This window comes from Empidonax traillii, unplaced genomic scaffold, assembly GCF_003031625.1.
Source record: "Empidonax traillii isolate 1590-97213 ecotype Southwest subspecies unplaced genomic scaffold, ASM303162v1 scaffold68:size1967880, whole genome shotgun sequence".
Lineage (NCBI taxonomy): Eukaryota > Metazoa > Chordata > Aves > Passeriformes > Tyrannidae > Empidonax > Empidonax traillii.
The window spans coordinates 804116-826071 of record NW_020955261.1 but is presented as its reverse complement, the minus strand read 5'-3'; the positions used below and the strand labels follow the sequence as shown (position 1 = coordinate 826071).

The 21956-nt window shown below is 39.7% G+C and overlaps 1 protein-coding gene across 8 annotated transcripts in view; it reads right to left on the bottom strand.

Annotated features, from left to right (window-relative positions):
• Positions 1 to 21956, bottom strand: part of FARP1 (FERM, ARH/RhoGEF and pleckstrin domain protein 1) — a 200812-nt gene that overhangs the window by 152459 nt on the left and 26397 nt on the right. For 6 of the 8 annotated variants that reach the window (XM_027880338.1, XM_027880339.1, XM_027880337.1 and 3 more), the window contains exon 2: positions 7408 to 7603. In XM_027880338.1, the coding sequence (XP_027736139.1) occupies positions 7408 to 7578 (171 nt within the window). In that variant the 5' untranslated portion in view covers positions 7579 to 7603. Of the gene's footprint in view, positions 1 to 7407; positions 7606 to 9326; positions 9370 to 21956 lie in introns of those variants that run through there. The other 2 variants (XM_027880334.1, XM_027880333.1) reach the window with 2 other exon arrangements.

Genomic DNA, 21956 nt, shown 5'->3' with positions numbered 1-21956 from the left:
GACATTCAAATTACTGAAATCAAGTGCTCTGAATGGCTGTGTGACATAATCACATACCAGCCCAACTTACATATGAGCCCAAGTTTTCTGATCTTTTGCTCAGAGCAGAACTATAAACCAGGTGGGCTTTGAAATGCCTGGAGTCTAATAGGAGACTACAACTAAGGTATCACAGCATTTTTCCTCTGATGTTTTTTTAATTGCATGATACTGCTATATAGTTAAATGTTACCTAAATATGGTGGGACTCCATGATCTTAAAGGCCTTTTCCAACCTAAGTGATTCTGTGATTCTATGTTAGACCTGGAAGAGGGAATAGTAACTTGTAGGAATACCGAAGCACCTCCAGAGAGCAATTCGTCTCATCCCAAAATACACCTTTGAGACAGGCATGATGAACAGCATATTCAATGCACCATGCTTTCACCCAACTATGGATGAATATTATTAGCTGAAGGTTTGACCTCCCGTTTTCAAAATCTTCAAAGATGGAAGAAACGAACAGCAGTTTCAAGGAGAAGGAAGGATGCACACGACAGGCACTTCACTTCTCCTCCCACCTCAGACCAGAGGCAGAACATCCCTCCTATCACCCCTGGAACAGGAAAATGTAGAGCTAGAGGAATCAGCCCCCACTTCTGCCACTAGCCACCCATATATGTACACTTAGAAGAGGAGAGACAGCAAACACCTCCCACTGTTCCTTGGACATCTGTCACTTCCAAACACGTGGCCAAGGGAAACACCCCATAGCTGAGAGGGAGCCCACACTCCCTCCATAGATTCACCAGTGCTGTGCAAACCAACCTGCAAGCGTAGAAAAAATTACCAAAATTAACAGCATGATTTCAATGACCCCTTCAGTCAGTGCAGTAGAGCTCAGAAACGCTCACACACTGCCTCTTCACCCACAGCTGCCCTTCCTGTGCCAGCTCCATCCTCTGCTTTGTGTCAGCTCATACATTGGTGCGACTTGGTGACTCAGCTGAACCAAGAGAGGTGAAAAGGTATTATTTGATGAGCCTTCCCTGATTACAAGTTAGACTAATTCATTCAAGAAAATTACATTCATTTCCCAGTTATCTTCAAACACATCAATCTAGCGAGAAAATGGACTGGATCTGTTGGCATTTAAAATTATGTTCCTTCTTGTACTATTCATTCTACAGAACGTTAACAAAGAAAACAACAGTTTAAACAGTCTACTACCTCAGGTTACAGAAGTTTGCTTGTGGATTATTCTCTCTCTTGTTTTGAAAAGCACACAAATTATTAACACAAAACACTAAAATACTCTTTCAACAAGGATGTTCTAATTTGTCAACAAAAATCACAGTTTACTAGGTATCTACTTCAGCTATAATCTTCTGCCGAGAAAAATGCAAGTAATGTGTTTCAGAGTTATAGAAAAAAAATGCTTTTCTTGTAATTTCAGAAGATCCAGCAGAGTTGGCATGACAATTAGTGGATATTTAAATGCTTTATATTCACTGGGAATAGTCTGACAGCAATGGCCAAATAATTTCAGGCAGGGGAAGAAAAGAAAGTCTCAGACTGATGAATAACTGACATTTGACCTGCTGTTCACTTCCTAAGCTGGAAAAAAAAATGCTATTCATATTGAACTGAAGCTGAAGCTGGCCGAGAAAGCACAAAACACTGTTTCAGGTTTCTGCATTGCCTTACTGTCTCATACTCTTTTTATTAAATTTTTTTATTCGCTGGTTGTAGTTGCTTATTGAAGACCGGGGTAAGTATCTAGGACAAAGCAATTCCCATAGCCCATAAATGTTGCAGAAAATAATTTAAACATTTATAAAACTGTGGCTGAAATGTTGAACTTAATAAAGTAAAGTGAAAATTTATAATAAAGCACATGCAATCTTTGTTATTAAGTATTGTGACTTTCCAATATTAAGCTTTTCCTGGCACACTTAAACTGGCCTAGAGTTGGTGGGGAGTGCACTTTGCAGGCATTTTCCCTGCAAAGAGAATATGAGCCACCATTATATGGCTGCATGAATAAACAAATCCAGCCAAACAAACAAAAAAGAAACGAAATAAGCAAAAAAAAAAAAAAAAAAAAAAAAAAAAAAAAAAAAAAAAAAAAAAAAAAAAAAAAAAAAAAAAAAAAAAACCACCCAGAACATCATCCTTAAGAAACAAATCCCTGCCAGGATTACAAAGTCCTTCTCTCTGTAAAAATTTTGAACTTGAGGGACTGAAATTCCCTGCCAAGGTACTACATCCAAACTCCAGGGGAAGATATATAGTAGTAGACCAAGACCATTTGATCTTTATACTCTAAAGTAACGTAAAGATGATGAAGCCTTTCTCTTCTGAGAGAAAAGCAGATTGGAAGGAAATGCTTACAAATGATGTTTACTAAAGATTACACCTTCACCCTACTTTCTATTAAGAGACTCCTATTGCTTAAGAAACCTAGTGTTAATCCCCCAAAGAAAATGACATTTTCCAACCCTGCATATTTCAAAAGGCTTGAATACATTCAGAGGGTAAGGAAGTTGACACAATACAAAAACCAGATGTTTAATAAACTTGAGTAATCTGACAGGCAAGTATGTTTTGGTCTCTCCAAAAGACAGCCACAAGAAGGAAGCAACTATTTTCTTCCAGACACAATAAAGAGGACTTTGGTTTGGTTTTAATTAAAGAGATCAGATCCTAACCAAAAGAAGAATCCTTACCTCCTGTGACATACTTTGATCTCACTTTTGATGGTAAGAGGAAAGAAGCAATTCTGACTCTTTATTTAGCCTCAGTAGTCTCGTTCCAATCACATCAGCTTCGTTCACACAGAGAGTAGGATATGATCAGTGACAAGCATCATATTAGTCAGGATTAAACTTGGTCTGAGCCACCAGATCATACCAGCAGTCTAACAAGAGAATCAGTCATGTCTTCAGCATTACCTAGAAAGAAACAACCCTGACTCTTCCCACTTAGAAGTAGTTTTAAAACAGATTACTTCTGGCCCTGAAACAACTATAAAAGTAAATGACATATAAATGGCATAGACACTAAATATGAATGGGTGTTCTTTCCCAGAAGGACCTGCAGTAGATGCAACCATCACCTATTTTTACTGCTCCTTAAAAATTGTATTTCATTTTACTTCAATTGTCTTGAATCTATAAGGAAGAACATATTAAAACCAACATATGAAAATCCGTAAGTTTTGCTATGGCTTTATGGAATCAATCCCATTCTCTTCCAACTAATTTGAATGAGACTAGTAGAAACAACAGAGCAAAATCAAGCAGTACAGAAATGAACATCTCCACCCACTATTGTATAATACATCACCTCTGTTTAGTAGTGTTGGGTTTCAAAAGTCTTAAGGTGGAAGTGTCATCTTTTCAAAATGCCCAAGATCTATCTATATATGATTATCACTATCTTTGCACATATTGGAAAATACTATTCCTCCTTCACTTCAATCATTTTAGCTAAAGCTTTTGTCTCCTTACATAGCAGAAAGGAGACATATTTGCTCATTCTATCACATAGTCATAACTCAGCCAAACACTAACTGAAACTGAATGCTGTATTTTGGACCTCTGCAGTCTTCAGTTAGGATATCTAACTAATTTTTCAGTAAATACAGCCAAAGTGGAAATTGGAAACAAAAAGCAAGAGGCAGAAATCTATACCACACTTGCATGCAACCCTCTCCACAAAGCTAACATCATGACACACAGCTGCAAGTGCTGAATGATCGTGAACTCTCAACTCATGGCCTGCTTTCCGGGCACTGATCACCTACAACTGCAGCTGAAGCCAGCTCTCATCTGAGAGTTCATGACAGACTCAAACGAAAGGTACAGAAAATCAGTCATAAAATGCTGAATAACTTAAAAGGGGAAAGGATATTCTACATAGTTTATCTTCTTGTAACTGAAGAGACAAAAATGTGCTCAAAAGAAATAACTGATGAATTTTATAATTTCCTTTTATGTTAAAGGCAAGAAGTACAGAGTGGAAGTCATGTAATATTTTTTTTTTTTTGAAAATGGCATTGCCTACCTTTCCCTTTCCTCCTCCAAACATCTGTAAACAACCAGCTAACTGTATGTTTGTAAAAGATCCAGGATTATCTATTCAAGTTTTCATTAGTTTTTTGAAATGTAGGAATGTTGGTAAATTCTTCAATGAAATACTTTTTGTTAACAACATTCAGCATAAAAGATTTTTGTTATGCAATCTTCCTTTTACGACACTGCATTTGCAAAGACTGATGAGAAGGCCTTCCATTGTGACTTCTGTTTTTGAAGGTTCCCATACAAACTCTCTCCATATACTTTTTAGGCTTTTCCTAGTAAAAAAATATCATTGAAAGCATGTGGATCTCTCTTCTCCTCTTTTTTGTTTGGTTGGTTTTTTTTGCTTGTGAGGAGCTGATACAAGAAGTCCAACATGGTATGATTAGATGGCATTAAAGCACTAAGCCTAAAAAAATTCATTTTCCTTTAGAAACTCAAATGACACTAGAGTTACTTCACTTTTAAATAGCACAAAGGGCAGCAGCACTAAGGGGTAGTGGAAGTAGATCGTGTTTTCCTCCTGTTTTGTTATACACAGAACAGACACAGGAATCTGAAGGATTTTGCACTAATAATAGCAAGTCATCTGCATACAATGTGAGAAAAGAGATTGCTCAAGTGCAAGGATATTGAATCTTGTATCTTGAAAGACAATTAAAAAAAAAAAAACACCAAAACAAAATGCAAGAAACAAGAAAAAATAAAATACCATGCAATAAAACGCCCAAACCATGACAACATTCAAACAAAAAAAATAACAAACCCAATAAAATACCACACAGGTAAGGTCTTATAGTTAATGGGGTGGTGATGGTAAAGGTATAACAAGAGTAGCAGCACAGAAGTAGGACTAGAGAGATGGACAGTCCCGTCTACTTCACTACTTCCCTTAAACTCAAGAAGAAGTGGCACCATTATCTGTTTCTATTTTTATGCAGATTTTGTGAGCAAATAATAAACCGGCATCAATTAACCTTCATACCATCCTACAAGACACAGTACAAGCAGCAATAAAAGCACCCAAAGTTTGGCTCATTTGCTAGCAGAGAAAGGTTTGTGCAGCAAAATTCCTGAAACTGTAGGAAACCCAAATCCTCCTCAGTTTATACTTATATTATATTTGGAAAGTTATTTTCATAATTGTAGCAGCTCAAATTTTGGAAAGTGTAGTTCAGACCTTCAACCACGCAAAGTCCTTAATTCACCACTGAAAAGCAAGCCCACAGATGTGCTTAGGCACGTATGTTTAACATCCTCTGCCCACAGTCACACTTGCTGCTCCTGAAATATTTTGTTGAAATGGTATCACTTTCCTTTTCTGTGTATACTACACCAATCTGGCTAAAAACATTAAGCTTAAAAATGGGTTTTCCAACATGAATAAACAGATGTATTAAAATTTGCTCAGTTTCGTGAGATGGGACTAAAAATTAACTGAAAAGTATGTGCATTCCTCCATTTGTGTAGCTTAAAGACAAAAGGGTTTAAGAATCTGCTGCAATAGATTTTATAATCTGGGTATTCTGCAAATTTCACCACAAGATGTGACTTTCAAACCAATGGGGCTTTCCTTGAGTAGTGATAGTGATGAAATAAAAGCCTCTGAAAATAATTATATTGAAGTGATCCGAACACACAGTTGTTTAAATCCCCAGGTCTTTCAGGTGTTGCTGAAATATAAAACGAAATGAAATGTTGATGTCTTCTAATATTAAAGATCAAAAAAATACTGTTTTCTTAAACTTCCAGGAGCAAAGCTGGCACTACATAAGTGCACCACATCCACATATAACTTTATATTTTCTTCTAGGTAATTTATTGAAAGGGACCTGATACCAAAGTGGTTCCTGCTGAGTGTCTGCACATCATTTTCAATTTTCAAAGTATGGTGAAGTAGCACCTGTGGGATGGGGAGTTGGGGCAGGGAGGGTGTGGGACCAGAAATAACAGTTGTCTCTGTCATAGTAAGAATATTTGTACCACATAAAAAAAGCACCAAAACTTTTATTAGCATTTAATAATTTTAACTAGTACACTTTTAAACAGTAATGATTACCTAAAGACTGCTAACTTTACTGTTTGCTATGAATATTTGATAGGCATTCTGAAGGGTGCAAAAGCATAACAAGTTTCTACACACATGAGTATTTCACTGGATGGTAGTTCGGTTCACACATAACCTGCCTGTCCAGAGAACTTACTTTCAACCGAAATAAAACCCGAGCCTGAAAATACAGTTGTAGTTGGATCACAAACACCAACAGAGAGCAGACCAAAAATCATGTGCACGTACACACACAAAACAAACAAACAAAACCTTATAAACAGGTAAAAACATTTTCTAATGGTAGTTTTCCTAGCCAGAATTACTTCATCTTTAATACAGGGATAGCACTTTTCCAGATCTTATATCTGTGAGATCTCCGTATCTCCCTGGGAATCCCCCCATTTTACAGAAGGGAAAACTGAGCCAGTGAAGGTATGGAAATTATCATAGCTACAGAAAATGCAAGTAACAAAGGATGAAATTTGAACTCTGGTTTCCGTTTTTCTATTCACTGAACCCCGAAGACTTTGAAAAATATACATTCCAGTCCACACTTTCATAACAGCAACAGTGTACAACCACCTTTCCTGTTAATTGCATAAGCACAGCATGTTAAAACCTTAGTGGCTACTAAAAGATTTTGTGAAACAGAATCGGTCTTGGTATCAAAACAAATTCAAACTGATTCTTCTGATCACAAACACACACAAAAGCAGTAGCGTCTCTGTGTCCTTGCCAAGAACAAGCCTGGATTAATTTCAGTGGGGTACGGAGAGAAACTTTAAATGAGACTGCTTTTCTTCTTTTCTTGCACTCAACGTGTGAGAGAGCACTCAGTGCATATAAGAGTGACAGAAATTACTAAAACCTCAGATGATTTCAAGTTACTATCTTAAGGACTTGCCAGAAGAAAAGACAAGAAATATCTGTACACATCTATGGTTTACTGGATCAAGAGCAAAACAACAACAAGGAAATAGAACAACTGTTTAGAAAGTAGAGGAAACCACTAATGTAATATTTGAAAAAAAAAAAAACTACCAAGGACTTTCACCTCTTCTGAAGCTGTTCAAACAGAAATAGAATAATAACTGTAATTTACAGTTCCCTTCCCTGTTTAATGTTGTTCTATTGCACCATCATCTATTTAATGCTGATATAGTAGCCATTTTCTCCACAACATGAATTCATTAGCCAAAGAATCACAGTTGAAATAAAAAGAGAACTGGTTTGAGAACATGCATTTTTGGAAATGCTTGAATAATCTTTAGCCACCCCAACCTCCATATCCTTACCGGAATGTCAAAAGTTTCTTGTGTGTCATCCAGCATCTGAATTTTAATGGAGACAAGTTTTCCTGGAGGTGTCATAGGTGGTTTCTGTCCATGCTCCAAAGTACTGATCCCAGCATTTTCCTGAGCTCCTAAGCGGGATCCTGCTGTTGGTCTCTGCTCTGTTTCACCCATGTTTAGGGAAACACGTTTCTTATACCTGATAAAAGAATAAGGACAAAAAAGACTATATCACTCATAAATAAGATGTTTTGCACATAAGCATTATGGTATTTATATTTACAGCTGGCAAACCATATGATCACTAACACAAAGTAAGAGCCATCATGATTTTTTTCTTAATGTCTCATATGAAGACTAGAAAATTGGGCAAACTTTTTACTTTTCAAAATACACAGGCTAATCACCTGCTGGGGTTAGGGCTGATAGACAGGTTACGGTAATGTACAATGGGAAATTATTCCTTTCCTCCTGGAAAAGTAAACACAACCACATTGGAAATACAGCGTGACAGAACCCAGATTTCAATTAATTATGTAAATTTTTATGTATTTATGAATCAGACTCTTATAAGCTGCTGCCAGAGAAGGTAAGTAGAGCAGGTGGGACGACTCCCCACTGATCAACCATCATTCTCCCTTGGCTGCAGCAGCATTTTTTCCTTCCAGTCATCTCTGGCCCTTTGCAGCTGCCACCTTGTTTAAGGGCCTGTGAAGCAAAAAAGCCAAAGGGGTACAAGATGACAACAATTACACAGCCCAAATACTTGGTTTCCTTTGAGGACCAGAGCTGCCCTAGACCTGGAGCCTAGCCTGATCCCACTGATGAGCCAAGGACTGGGAGGATGCACTACTGGGAAGGCCAGCAAAAAACAAAAGGAATAACACTGGCTAGGAAAAGCATAGGAAATCTGATATTCCACAGAGTCCTGTAAGTCCACCAAGCAATACACCTTCCTTGCCATTCTAGGGAATGGCTACACCTGCACCAGCTCGCCTGCACCGCTCACTGAAAGTGGATGTCTGCTCTATATCCATGGAAAACAACCTTAGGAACTGGCTTGCTACTTTTGTTTCCGCGCAGCCTTTGCAACACATTACATAGTGCAATTCTGCTAGATAATTATTCTATCCTAAGAAGGGACAAAGCTACAACAGAGATTCAGTGTAATTTTTCATTACCTGGCACAATTTTAAACCTTCTTTTTAGATTCAAGCACCATAGTTTTACTTGTTGAATGTTACACATCACACTAGAATTTTATTTCACTTTTCCTACCCCCTTTTTGACACTCTAGCTGGGTTTCTGATGAAATCTACTGCTACTGTCCACTTATCTGTCTTGGTAAACGCATTTTCATCCTGCATGACTCTTATATGGTGATCAATGACCAAAATGTGGAGCACACAGAAAGAATGGAAATACAACTTTCCAGGTGAACAGAGGCACAAGAAGAATACTACCAAACACTGCCTGACTTTAACTCTGAGGTTACAATTATTGAGAAACGTATATGGGAAAAATAGAAAGCACAAAACAACCTACGTAGTAGTGAATGTATCACCAGTTCTACAGTACAGTGTAAAGAACAGTGACAGGTAGCAAGATACCAGATCCCTCCACAAGGATAGAATAAAAGCAACCCTGTCCTTGACAAGATAAACTATTTACTATACATTACTCTTCCATGCCCCAAGTAATCTGTTCCCATAGATTTTTTACACAGTAAATACTAAAGAGTAAAAAAAAATTAGAAAAAATCTTAGCTGAAAAGGAAGAGAATTAAAAATTAAGGATCCCACACTTCTAAATACCAGCTTAATAGGCACAAGCGAAGGAGAAGAAAAAACCACAGGCAGGCTTTTGCAATGATTTGGCACTAGCCTACCCACCAAGGTCAGAGAGACACCAATAAAACCTACCCAAGTCCATGCCAAACACTACTGGAGAGGCAAATTTTTTCTCAATTGGCATTGTATTCTAAAAATGTAAAGAGCAACAATAAATTTATCTTATTATTTAAAATTAATTAAGTCTTCTTTTAAGACAAACAGTGCCAACAGGAAAGCTGCAGCTGGAGGCAGGAATTACGGAATTCCAAAATTCCAAGCTCTACATAGAAACACTCCAGGCCCCCTTACAAAATAATCTGGTTTTCCTGTGTGTGGAGTACACAGGCATGGTAACTTCCAGTCTGGAAGTGCCACTACATACAGTGATTCTGGTCCATGTTCATATTAATTCAAAAGCTGTTTTAAGAGCTCTTCTGAAGCCACCACGTTTCCCAGATCACACTTACAGGGAAGAAAGGACCTCTACAACTGCTCTGTTACTACAAAAGTGTTTGGCTATGTACTGACATTTAAAGTGAATGAAGAAGAAACCTATTCTTTCCATTAAATCATAAACATAGGAATCAATCCAGTCAGTTCAAGTGACACCATTAAACAATCAATGCAAGGAAATATTACAAACATTGAATCTTTCTATAAATGCTCTTCTGGCTAGGTGATCTAGTGGCCCACACAGAGATTCAGACAGGTCAATAAGCTTTGTGAAACACGGAAAAAGTACTCAAATTTAGGAGCCAAAAAAAATGGAGGAAAGGTACAAGCAAAACTACTCATTTATATAGCTAAGAGGCTTTTTATTATTATTCACAGTTAGTAATATAGAAACTATATATATATATATCTATATATATATATATAGATATATATATATAACCATTCAGTTATACACACATACTTCCCTTTGGAAGCAAAGATTTAAGAACTATTGGCCACCTTGATCACAAGCATCTGCTACTTAGAAAATTAAAAGCAGACCTTTCATTTTTTAATCAGCATGTCTAAACATCCACATGCTGCACTAGACATTTTTTTAAGGTTTTTTTCTGCATGACACTAGTCTTACTAAGCTGCTGTCATAACACCAGCAAAATATTTTTATTATGCCTTTATGTAAGAGGCCTTAAAAATTACCCTCTCTAAAATAAAGCAGCACATCAGTCAAGCTGCGTACCTTTCTCTAAATCACTTTGATCTAGAAGACAGTGAACTAAGGTTACAGAACGCAACAGAAGAATATTAAGTAAACATTGAACAAATCTGGCAGGATTAGGATACCTAATGTCTGTCACAATAAAGAGATTGATCGGGTTTGGACAAAGGATAGAGAAATTCAAAGACACTCTAGTAGAAAGATGACAGTGAATTGGGGAGGGTATTAATGAAGAAGAAACAGCAGCAGCCAGCAGATTGCAAGATACACAGCTCTAAGCAAAACATATGTACAGGTAGACAACTAGTACAGGAGCAAAGAGAGTGGTAAACAAAAAAGACTCATCTGAACCCTGAAAATTAAAGAGTTTCTGCCTGCCCTTTATGACAGCTGGTGAAACCCAGGGCCAAAATCCCAACTGTTTTTTCTGTTGCAGATTCACTGGATGTCAGTGCCCTTCTCAGAAGTGGTGTAGCACCTGCAAAGATGGAGAGGGACTGCTTCAGAAAGCTAGCCTGTATCCTAACCTGCATGAGGGGAGAAGTTATCTGAGACACCAAAGCTACCCATGAGGGAGACATGGCCCCTTCTGCTCCTTCCCAGCTCCCACCCATGCAGTTCTGCCTGATGCTGTGCACCAACTCTCAACCTCCTTAAACTGAGCCAAAATGTCCTGATTTTCAAGAAGGGCAAGAAAGAGGACCCGGAAAACTACAGGCCCGTCAGTCTCACTTCAGTGCCTGATAAAATTATGAAGAAGATTATTTTGGGAAGTACTGAAAGACAATGCAGTCACTGGTCACAGCCAGCCTGACTTCATGAGAGGAAAGTCCTGCTTATCCAACATGATTTCCTTTTATGACAAGGTAACTAACCTAGTTGATCAAGGGAAGAGAGTTGATGTAATCTTTTTGGATTTCAGTAAAGCTTTCGATACTGTCTCTCACAGGATCCTTCTGGACAAAATGTCCATCCCACAGCTGGATAAACACATCATGTGGTGGGTGAGCAATTAGTCACAGGTGGAGCACAGAGTGAATGGGGTGACATTAGATTGGCGACCTGTCACTAGTGGAGTTCCACAGGGCTCAATCTTAGGCCTTGTGCATTTCAGCATCTTCATAAATAACTGGGACACAGGACCGGAAGGGATATTAAGCAAGTTTGCCGATGACACAAAACTGGGAAGAGCTGTTGACTCCCTTGAAGGCAGGGAGGCCCTGGGTGGGGGGGACCTGGACAAATGAGAGGACTGGGCAATCACCAACCATATGAAGTTCAACAAGGGGAAGTGCTGGATTCTGCATCTGGGATGGGGCAACCCTGGGTGTTCATACAGACTTGGGAATAAGATGTTGGAAAGCAGAGCCATGGAAAGGGATCTGGGGGTCATAGTCAATGGCAAGCTGAATATGAGTCAGCAGCGCCCTGGCAGCCAGGAGGGCCAGCTGTGTCCTGGGGAGCATCAGGCAAAGCATCACCACCTGGCCTAAGGAGGGGATTGCCCCACTCTACTCTGCACTGGGGGGGCTTCACCTTGAATATTGTGTGCAGTTTTGGGCACCACAATATAAGAAAGATATTAAGCTCTTAGAGAGTGTCCAAAGGAGGGCAACAAAGATGGTAAGGGGCCTTGAGGGGAAGCTGAATGAGGAGCAGCTGAGGGCACTTAGTCTGTTCAGCCTGGAGAAGAAGACATGAGACCTCATTGCAGTCTACAACTTCCTCATGAGGGGAAGAGAATGGGCAGACATTGATCTCTCCTGTGGTCACCAGTGACGGTACCCGAGGGAATGGCCCAAAATTGCGTCATAGGAGGTTTAGTCTGGATAATAGAAAAAGGTTTTTCACCAAGAGAGTGCTTGGATGCTAGAACAGGGTACCCAGAGAAGTGGTCACAGCACCAAGCCTGACAGGTTTCAAGAAGTGCCTGGATGATACTCTCAGGCACCTGGGGACAGTCCTGTGCAGGGCTAAGGGTTGAAACTTGATGATCCTTGTGAGTCCCTTCAAACTTGGCATATTTCGTGATTCTGTAAAACAATTCAGTGTTTTGTTTTTGTCTGGATTAGCAAATCAAATGGGCTCTCAGCATGCTGGCAAACCCAAGGCCAGGGAGAGCTAAGCCCAGCCAGCTGCTTGGCAAACCACGGGGCTGACTCAAGCCTTCTCAGCTAACTCTACCTGAAGCACCCGAAAGGCAAAAAAAAAAGCTACAACTGCCATTAGATAGATTAGTAGATTTTGTTTTGTCCTAATCACACATTAACAATCCTTTTATACAGATACTAAATGCTTAGATTTAAATTTTAAGGTCTGTGTATGCTTACGCAGTAGCTTGACAAAGGCCACAGTGTGGTTCAACATAAAGCCGCCTGAGTTCTCCATGTCCAAAACAGCTACATTTCACAGCATCAGAAAGGTTCAGGCCAATTAAACTCTCCACATATTTTTTCTTCGGCAGGATGAAAAAAGTATGAAATTTACTTAGACTAAAGGGAGCTAGGAGTATAAACAGCATTTGGGGGTGGGGGGGAGGAGAGGGTGGTAGGAGGAGCAGAGGGGCAGGAATAAAGAGTTACAAAAATTACAAAATACTGAGGGAAATAGAAGCAATAAGTCACTGTTTAAAATTAAAACAAAGCTCATGTCAAAATAGATGCCGCTCTGATCTGTTAACTACTCTGCTCTTCTAGGTCAGACAAAGAGGATTGGACATTTGATGCAAGAGGTTCTTGAAGCCTGAAGAAGCCTGCTATAGGGTGAGAATGGTACCATGTATCTAGGCCTTTTCCACTTCTTTTGCTTTACTTAAAACACATTTTCACAGCACGAAGCAGAAGGAAGCACACTGCTCACTATACTCCTCTCAAAGGTGGTGAATCCTGAGGCACAGTGGGATGATGTGAGTGGCCTGTAAAGTCACTGAGGAGATCAGACGTAGGGCTAAAGCTGCAGTCAAGGCCTCTCGGATGCTGGCAAAACATTGTCTCCAAGCTCCTACGACAATGGAATACTTGAAAGAGATTAAAATAATCAATATAACCATAGCACCAGATGAGATGACTCAAACTGACTCAGTGGCTTATAAGCCAACAGTAAGAACAAGGAAGGCATCAGAGGGCTAGAAAGGAATAAATTCAATTCAGATCTTCCAAAGGATAATGAACACGAAGCAGCAAGGAGAAAAAGGTGCAACTCAGGCAAAGTGTTCACACATGCCTTTCAGCTTCTCGTAAAACTTTCGGAAAGCCTCAGCTGTGGAGAGAACTACAACAAATACTGCTTCTAACACTGCTGTCAAGTACTCATGTTCAATTGTAAGCACTTTCATACTTGCAGAAAACCACAAGACTTGACGAACTGGAGTAAGTTTAGGGAATTGTAATAAATAAGGTATAAGGAATGACAGGATAGTATGCACAGGTCACAGATGGAGGGCTCAGAGACAGCAACTGTGGAAAATTTCACTGTGAAGGTGAAGATGCCACCCCTCTCTCAGTCCACCACTGCAGGAGACATTAATGCTCCAAAGCAGAGAGAGCAGGCCATCTCTACAACTCAGCCATCACACTGCAGAGGCTAATTTAGCAACCAAGCACACTCCTCATATGATGTGCTCATCCTTCACATTATCCTACAGATTTTTTTTTTCCTCCCCATGGACAACAGCAAAGCAGGTATAAACACAGAGTCCTACCAAAAGCACACAGCAAACTTGTACACCTTCAGTAACAGAAAATTCTGTATGTGCAGCAGAAATTGTCAGTGACACTGCACTTTCATTCATATACCAGAATTAACATAATTAAAAAAGAGAGCAAGTTATTTGAACCAATATTTTAAAAAAATAAAAATTCATAGTATAACAAGGAAAAGGACCAGGAAGACTGAAACCAAATTCAGTTTGAAATGATGGATAGCAGACAGAGGGACAATACAGCTCTGGTTTTTATACTGCAAAACATTATTCCAATAATTTCCACAAGTCCCTGCCAAACTTGTGCGAAGCAAATATGACAATTAAAAAAATTTATGCTATTCATGTAAATATCCTGACTTGGAAGGGACTTGCAAGGATCATCAAAGTCCAACTTAAAATTTATTTCATAGAACCCCACAATTTTGAAATTGCATAGAATTACAGAATGGCTTGGGTTGGAAGGGACCTTAAAGATCATCTCATTTCAACCCCCCTGCCGTGGCCAGGGACACTTTCCATTAGATCAGGTTGCTCAAAGCTCCATCCAACCTGCCCTTGAACACCTCCAGGGATGGGACATCTACAACTTCTCTGGGCAACCTGTTCCAGTGCCTCACCACCCTCCCAGGAAAGAACTTCTTCCAAATACCTAATCTAAACCCACCTTTTTTAAAGCCATCACCCCTTGCTCTATCCCTTGATGTCCTTGTAGAAAGTCCCACTCCAGCTCTCTTGTAACCCCCCCTTTAGGTACTGGAAGGCTGCTAAAAGGTCTTCCTGAAGCATTCTCTTCTCCAGACTAAAAAACCGCAACCCTCTCAGCCTGTCTTTATGGGAGGTGTTCCAGCCCTCTGATCATCTTTATTGCCCTCAGAAACCATCCTCAGCACTTGCTCAGCTGAGAGCTCATGCACACCAGGAGCAGCAGTGGTGGAAGTTGATTGGAGAGGCAGCAGACTCATGAACACAGCATAATATTGCAGCAATAAGTGGCAATTTTTCAAAGTCATGCTGCATTGAATTAGTGGCTCAGCCCCATTACAGACAAAGAACCACCAGAATTCTTTTTTGAGTGGGATTCACTGTGTACTACATAGGACAGCTCTAGGGAATACCTAGAGGTGACTTACCCTTTTCACAAATACAAAACAAATACTCTCTGTAAAAAGGAGAACTCCACAGCAGGGAAGGGGGATGTTTTTTGAAAGCTCTGAAGTTACCATAATCTTTGTCAGTTTCTCATGGGAGAATATAGAGGAAAAGCTTCTCTTTAAAGTCTGACTTTCTTAAGGAACTACCAAAACACACAAACAGCTGCCTCTCTGACACAACACTGATGCTTCACACACAGAACCTCATATACCCTTGATATTATAAAAAGGTCCTTAGAAAGAAAAACACAAATTAGAAATCTGACATAAATCCAGACAATTTTCATTAGGCTAACGGACCAGCATATTTGTGGAAGCAAAGAAACGTGAAAAGTTTTAAACAGACAAATTGGACAAGCTTGAAGAGCAGAAGTACAGACACATGCTTATTTCTCTGCTTGCACCTGCAGACTAAGCTTGGCTGCTCAGATTCAAAAGGAGGCCTAGCAACTGAAGGTACTTTAGGGATTTATGTTCAGACTCCTATCTGCCCTTGCTGCTCACATCCACAATATTCAGATAAAGAAAGAAGTATTATAAAAGGCCAATTCATCCACAGTATTCACACAGAGAAGGAAGCCAATAAAAAGCTAGTTCTTCCATACCACTGGGCTGTCTTCTAGCTCAAAACAAAACAAAAGTTAACATTTTAAGTGATGGTTGCTTCAGGAAGTCAGAAGTAGGGAGGCTCTAGGTGAGCTATGGTCAAGATCAACAAGAAGATAGATTATGTCTAGTCCCCTGTACAATTAGTGGGAAAGAGGATGGAGGGGAAGCTCCTTAACTGGGCTTAATTTCTAAATACAGATTATTTTTTCCCTGTCCCTAAAGACACAGAAAATCAACTCTGAAAAACCTGCCTGCTCAAGAAAACACTATGGCTGTCAAATAAAAGGTAGACAGACTTGCAAAAGGAAGTCTCAGAATCAGATTATTTAGCATTCTGCAGACTTCCTACAACTTGCAGCAATAAGAAATGCCCTCAGCTATGCGAGATTATCCATAAAAGAATAAAATGCATAACCTGTATTGAAAATAAAGAGAGCCCACAAAGTTGCTTATCTTGGTCAGACTCTGAAAACCTCTAAATAACATTGTCTTAACCCTTAACCCAGTTTCTATAGGATCGTTATGCAAATGGACAGACTAAGCACTCAGGTTTGTAGAGCAATACAATATGCTTAGCTGTTAACAACAAACTAGCTAGAACATGAAACCAATGTCTAATTTAGGGACCTAGACAGGAATACAAAGCTTTAAAAAACCTCTAACTATTCAGTATACCAATAATGTAGCCTGAAATCCAGAATAATGAACATTTATAAATATACAGAACATAAAACACCTCTTGCAAAACTATCTGTACAGCATCCAGAGCGCCTGCATTCATTTCTGCTTTTACCTTTAGGGCCATTGAGCTTCCAACTGGAGCTCATTTATCTTCATTGCATTCAGGTCCTAAAACTGTCTGCAATTCTGTGGCACTAGTAGATGTCCCAGATTCCAATTCTTCTGCCAGATGTCAGCAAAGAGCAGTCCCATCCTGCACACATCTGATGTATGCTATCTTTTTTCCTCAACCACACACCTGTCAGTAGAGCTATCAACAAGTGCAGCAATAGGTTTCTGCATGCTTTTGCAATTGCCTCTGTGAAAAAAATCCTCCCCTATGCACAAACATAGATTGTTCTGTGAATCAGGCCAGTCTAGTCTATGAATATTTTTTTTTAACCCACAACATAAAAATTACTTTTGATGACTGTCAATGGTATTTAAAAAGTAAACATATTGATTTGCTGTGTGTAATGTTTTCTGGACAACCTCACATTAGAGACTTACTGCAGGCAAGGAACATTTATTTTCTTCCTTGTATCTCATACAAGCAAGCAAAACCATTGTACATATGTTAGTGATCAATAAAGTAAGTAAAACTTCACATGCTCACTCTCTCAAAGGAACTCCTCAGAAACCTCTTCATACAAGTTACGCTTGGGACTGCTTGTGATCATTTCCTAACCTCTGGAGAGTTGTCTTCACTATTTGTTCTTCATTACCCCCTCATGGCACCCTTTATACCACGATCAGCGTTACTTACTTGAATCAGGAATGCCAACGTCATATTCAAACCAATACAGAAAATTTCAAAGTTTTTAGTTCAGGTTTTAAATCAGCCAGCTCGAAGACACTGTACAAACAAGTAATTCTGGTTATTCCTGGAAAGAAAATTAGTGTCTCATCTGCTAAACCAAGGGGATGATTAGCTCCAATTGCTCAATTAGTGACTCTCACCCAACAACTGTATTTTCATTTCAAATCCAAAGGCACAGTCTGAGCAAACCAGGGAGCTCATGGAGCCATGAATCCCTTAATAGACCAGAGGGAGATATTTCCACACAAATGCTTCATTTGTTATTAGACAAGTTAAAATTTGAGTTAAATATTGCCCACTTGCTTCACATGAAGTTCAACACAATGTTCTCCATTGAAAATACTTTCCTGACATTTTACTTTCTCAACACTTTACTTTCCCGATAGAACAGGTTGCACCTTTTCTACAAAATTTCTGCTTTATCTCAGGCCAGGAACAAGATATTTCTTCTTTTCTGTGAAACTCCCAACCTGTTTTCTGAGATGTTTTTCAAACTATTGACAAAAATGCTTCTAAGAAATTATGCTTAGGTAGAAGGTGTGAGCTAGTTTTATCATATACTTACATATTTGATTTTATTGACACCCCTTCCATTTTGCATAATCTGCCAATTCTGTCACTAAAACCTATGAAGAAGTAAAACTCAACATGCTTGCACAAGTAACAAAATGCAATATATATAAAAAAAAGCTATGAGGGGAAAAATATTAAGAGTAAAGAGAGCATAAAACATATGCTGAAGTAACCCATCTAATTCTTTACTGATGATAAAGTGTGCTGTAGAAGTGAGAGTGTACATGTTATCATTTTATGAAGACCTAAAGCATTTTAAAGTTGAGATATAAAAACATCCTCATGTGGGCAAAAAATCTATTTCACATTATGAACAGAAAGAGTGTGGAAGCTTTATTGCCACATGGTAAATGCAAGGAACATTTAAAGAGAGTCTAAGAAAACCCCTACTTCTTGTGTTTCTAGCCAGCACAGTTTCCTGATTATTTGGGTCATCACCCAAGCCCACAGTTTGTCACTAGAAAACACAAGCAAAGTGGGTAAGAACTTAAAGCAGTTTGGTGGTTCAATAGTAGTACAAATCACTCCTGAAGCCACTAAAAGCATTTTATAAAACCCTTTCATGCCATCACTCCGCATAAATAAAGCTGTTGCACCAGCTGGAGTGCTCTGGGCTCATTCACCCATACAACACCTCATGTGAAAGCCAAGCCGAATGTGCTTATAGTAGAAGAAAGTAATCTGATTTACTTCCAGATTTAACAGAATTCTGAAAGGGATCCAGCAACTCCTACCCAGCTTCAAGCATAACGTAGACATTTTCCATGAAATAAAAACATGTCAAAAGAATAAATAACACACTACATTAGTACTACTGTTCAGCAGTTGGGGGAAAATCTGATACAGTCCTGTTTTCGAGAAATGAAACAGCTCAGGGGAAATGCTATTTCTCTGAACCAAGTATGAGTACATAGTAGAGGCATTCACACTGCCTAAATACAAGCCAGCTCCTCCAGAAAGTGGTTAAGCAACAGAGACTAATTCAGGTATTCAGTGGCCCTTCAGAGGAGCCTCTCTGTGCCTTGAGCATGCAGGGCCCTAGCAGAAACCAAAATGCAGCTTGTCTGCATGCCAAAATTGCATTCTTCCTCCTTCCCTCTCTCCTCCCTCTCCTGTTTAGAGCAATCAGTTAGAACTTGTTGCGCTGGTGGTGTGTTGCACAAGTAGGGAGCAGAAGCTCATGAGCTTGACACCACACACGTTGTGCTGCACGAAAAGGGTAGGTACCTCATGGCACAGTGGCTCAAAACCGCAGAGGACAATGACATCACTGTTCAGCATTACGCAGCCAGGGAAGACGCCTATCCAAACACGTTAAATTGAAGCCATAATGGCCATGACTAGGTTACTGTATGTCCAAAGCTCGCGATCAAACTCCCACAAAATTATTACGTAGGTTTTCCACTAGGAAAAACATATTCATGGTCAGAGTTATATGCTCAGTATACAACCCGCTACAAAACCAGAAAAAACTCCTGAAGTCTTTAAATATTTAAATGTCTGTTCCCAAAACAGATTTTTTATAAGTTTGTAAAAGTGTTTAATATAATTGAATTTAAAATGATTGTTTTGTTGGATTGTTTGTTGTTTTTTTAATTAAGTCTTTAAAGAAGCCTTTATTATTCCTGACCAAGGAAATACCACACTCGGTAATGACACAGTTCCCAGCAAGAAATGCTTGTACCATCAAGAAAAAAATTGCTTTATGTACTGTTGTTTAGAAAACAACTTAATAGATTCATTTGCATACTGGTGAAGATAAAATGGGTCATGATGCATGATTGTATAATATCCAGATCCAAATACCCTGTAGTGCTTTAACATTACATCTCTACTCTTCCTTCAAAAATTATTTTAAAAATTATAGCAAAACTTTCAAACTTGCTTAGATTTCTATCTCATTTTTCTTTGTGCAATCACTTGAACAACTGAAAGACTCTACCTGCTCTGAACAGCACGGTCTGGACACCCTCTCCTGTTCTTTCAAGATTAAGTACTTTTCTGTCTTTAGATATTTGATAACACTGCATTTGTTCAGTGCAGAGCTCTCAGGGATACTGTGAGACAGACGCACGGATATACCGTTGCCAGGTTGCACAGGTACATCCTCATTTATGTTTGGCTAAAACATAAGTACTATATACACTGTGCAAAGACAAAGGGAGGTTTTCACATAAAACAGATTTAGATTAAAATAGCTCTATTAGGTGCTGCTGTGTCTGTAGAATTAACCTCCCCACCCCACTGTAACTAACTTCACAACGGAAACTAACAGAAGTCACTCAAAAGCACAGAACTATTACAGCAAGCTTTAGAAGCTGCAGCTACTGAAGGGCTTGCCTGTTCAACCACCCCATTTGTCTCTATCAACAAACCTGTTTCAGTGCAGATTACATCCCTGTGGCTTTTGTTGCATCTCAAAACTGATTTCTCACCTGCTTGAAAGTGTGAAAAAGCATTACCTGTGGAATCTGTACTTTTTATTACTACACTAGACAGTGCAAAGTACCAATTCTCTTGTTCTGTCCTCTTCCTTGCAGTGCTCACAAAAGAGAAAGCAGAAATACTGCCCAAGTGGCCCACTAGTCTGCACTGATCTCCTCAAAATGTCATTGGAAGCAACACTCCAAAACAGCCTTTACAATCCAAGGAAGATAGAGAGGCACAGGAGTCAAATCCTTTTTTAAAATCCAGATACTAAGAGACAGAAGTTGCCAGTGAAAGATCAAGCAGAAAGACGGACATAAATAATACATTTTAAATAATCCCAAGTGAGTGCCGTCTGTAAGATTTTAATGGGTCCTCTCATTAAATACAAGGCTCCCAGTAAAGCAGCACGGCAGAGCACACTGCTGCGCCAGGCGAACAGGCAGGCCAGGTATTAGATTGCTCTTCTTCCCTTGGAGAACATCCTATACTCCTCATATTTCTTTCTTGGTTCCTGAGTCTCAAGTAACTTTAGATTATGCTGAACACGGAAATCAGCCTTTATACCCATATCCAGTGGTAGCACAGCATATCCATGGCAGGCAAAGACCTTTAAAAAGCCCGTAACTAGTATCTCCCAGGAGTTTTTCCTTGCTGACCACGCTCAAACTTTGCACATTTTCCCAAAGACAACCCAATAGCTACCCACAGAGAGGAAGAGCATGCGCCAGCCAGGGAACAGAGGAGCCCAAGACTCCTTTCATTTCCATGGCTGCCCAGCTGGAGCAGGTCCAGGCTCTGGAACAGGTCCAGGCCCTGGAGTGGAGGGAGCCCATCTTTCCTGTGCTGGCCATGGTGGGGCTGCCAGCACCCGAGCAGCAAGGAAGCGGAAGGAGTGCATCTGGAGTGCAGCACGGACAAATGCCAGACCCGAGGGAGGTGAAGGAACAGACTGGGACAAGGGCCCAAAACAAGAGGGAGAACAAGAGCAACGGGCAGGGAAGGGAGCCAGGGATCCCAAGGCAGCGAACAAAACATGGCAGGAAAATGGAAAAAATATGATTGCATGTGAAAGAAAAATTGGACAAGGATGGGGAAGGCGGGGGGCCACAACAGGCAAGGTGTCTGGTCTGGAAAGCCCCTAAAAGTGCAAAAGGATTGTCAGGAAGGGCAAAAGAAATGGAAGGGGGTGGAGGGTGGGGGAAGTATGTCATATCTGATAGAAAATAACTTATTTCCTTGAGCATGAACAATGGCATCAGGTTTTATTCCTGACGGATTTCTCAGGATTTATTCCAAGCCTGTCGAGAGGTCAAGAAGCATTTGGACAACACTTTCAGGCACATGGTGTGATTCTTGGGGCTGTCCTGTTCAGCGTCAAGAGTTGGGCTCAATGATATTCGTGGGTCCCTTCCAATCCAGGATATTCTATGATTCTGTGATTTCCTTCCTGAAGCCAACAGCCCTGTCCTGCATGTACACAACAACTCAGAGGTCTCCCACTCCCTTAGGCCGAAGAGCTGTGCAGAGGAACATGACAGTCTTC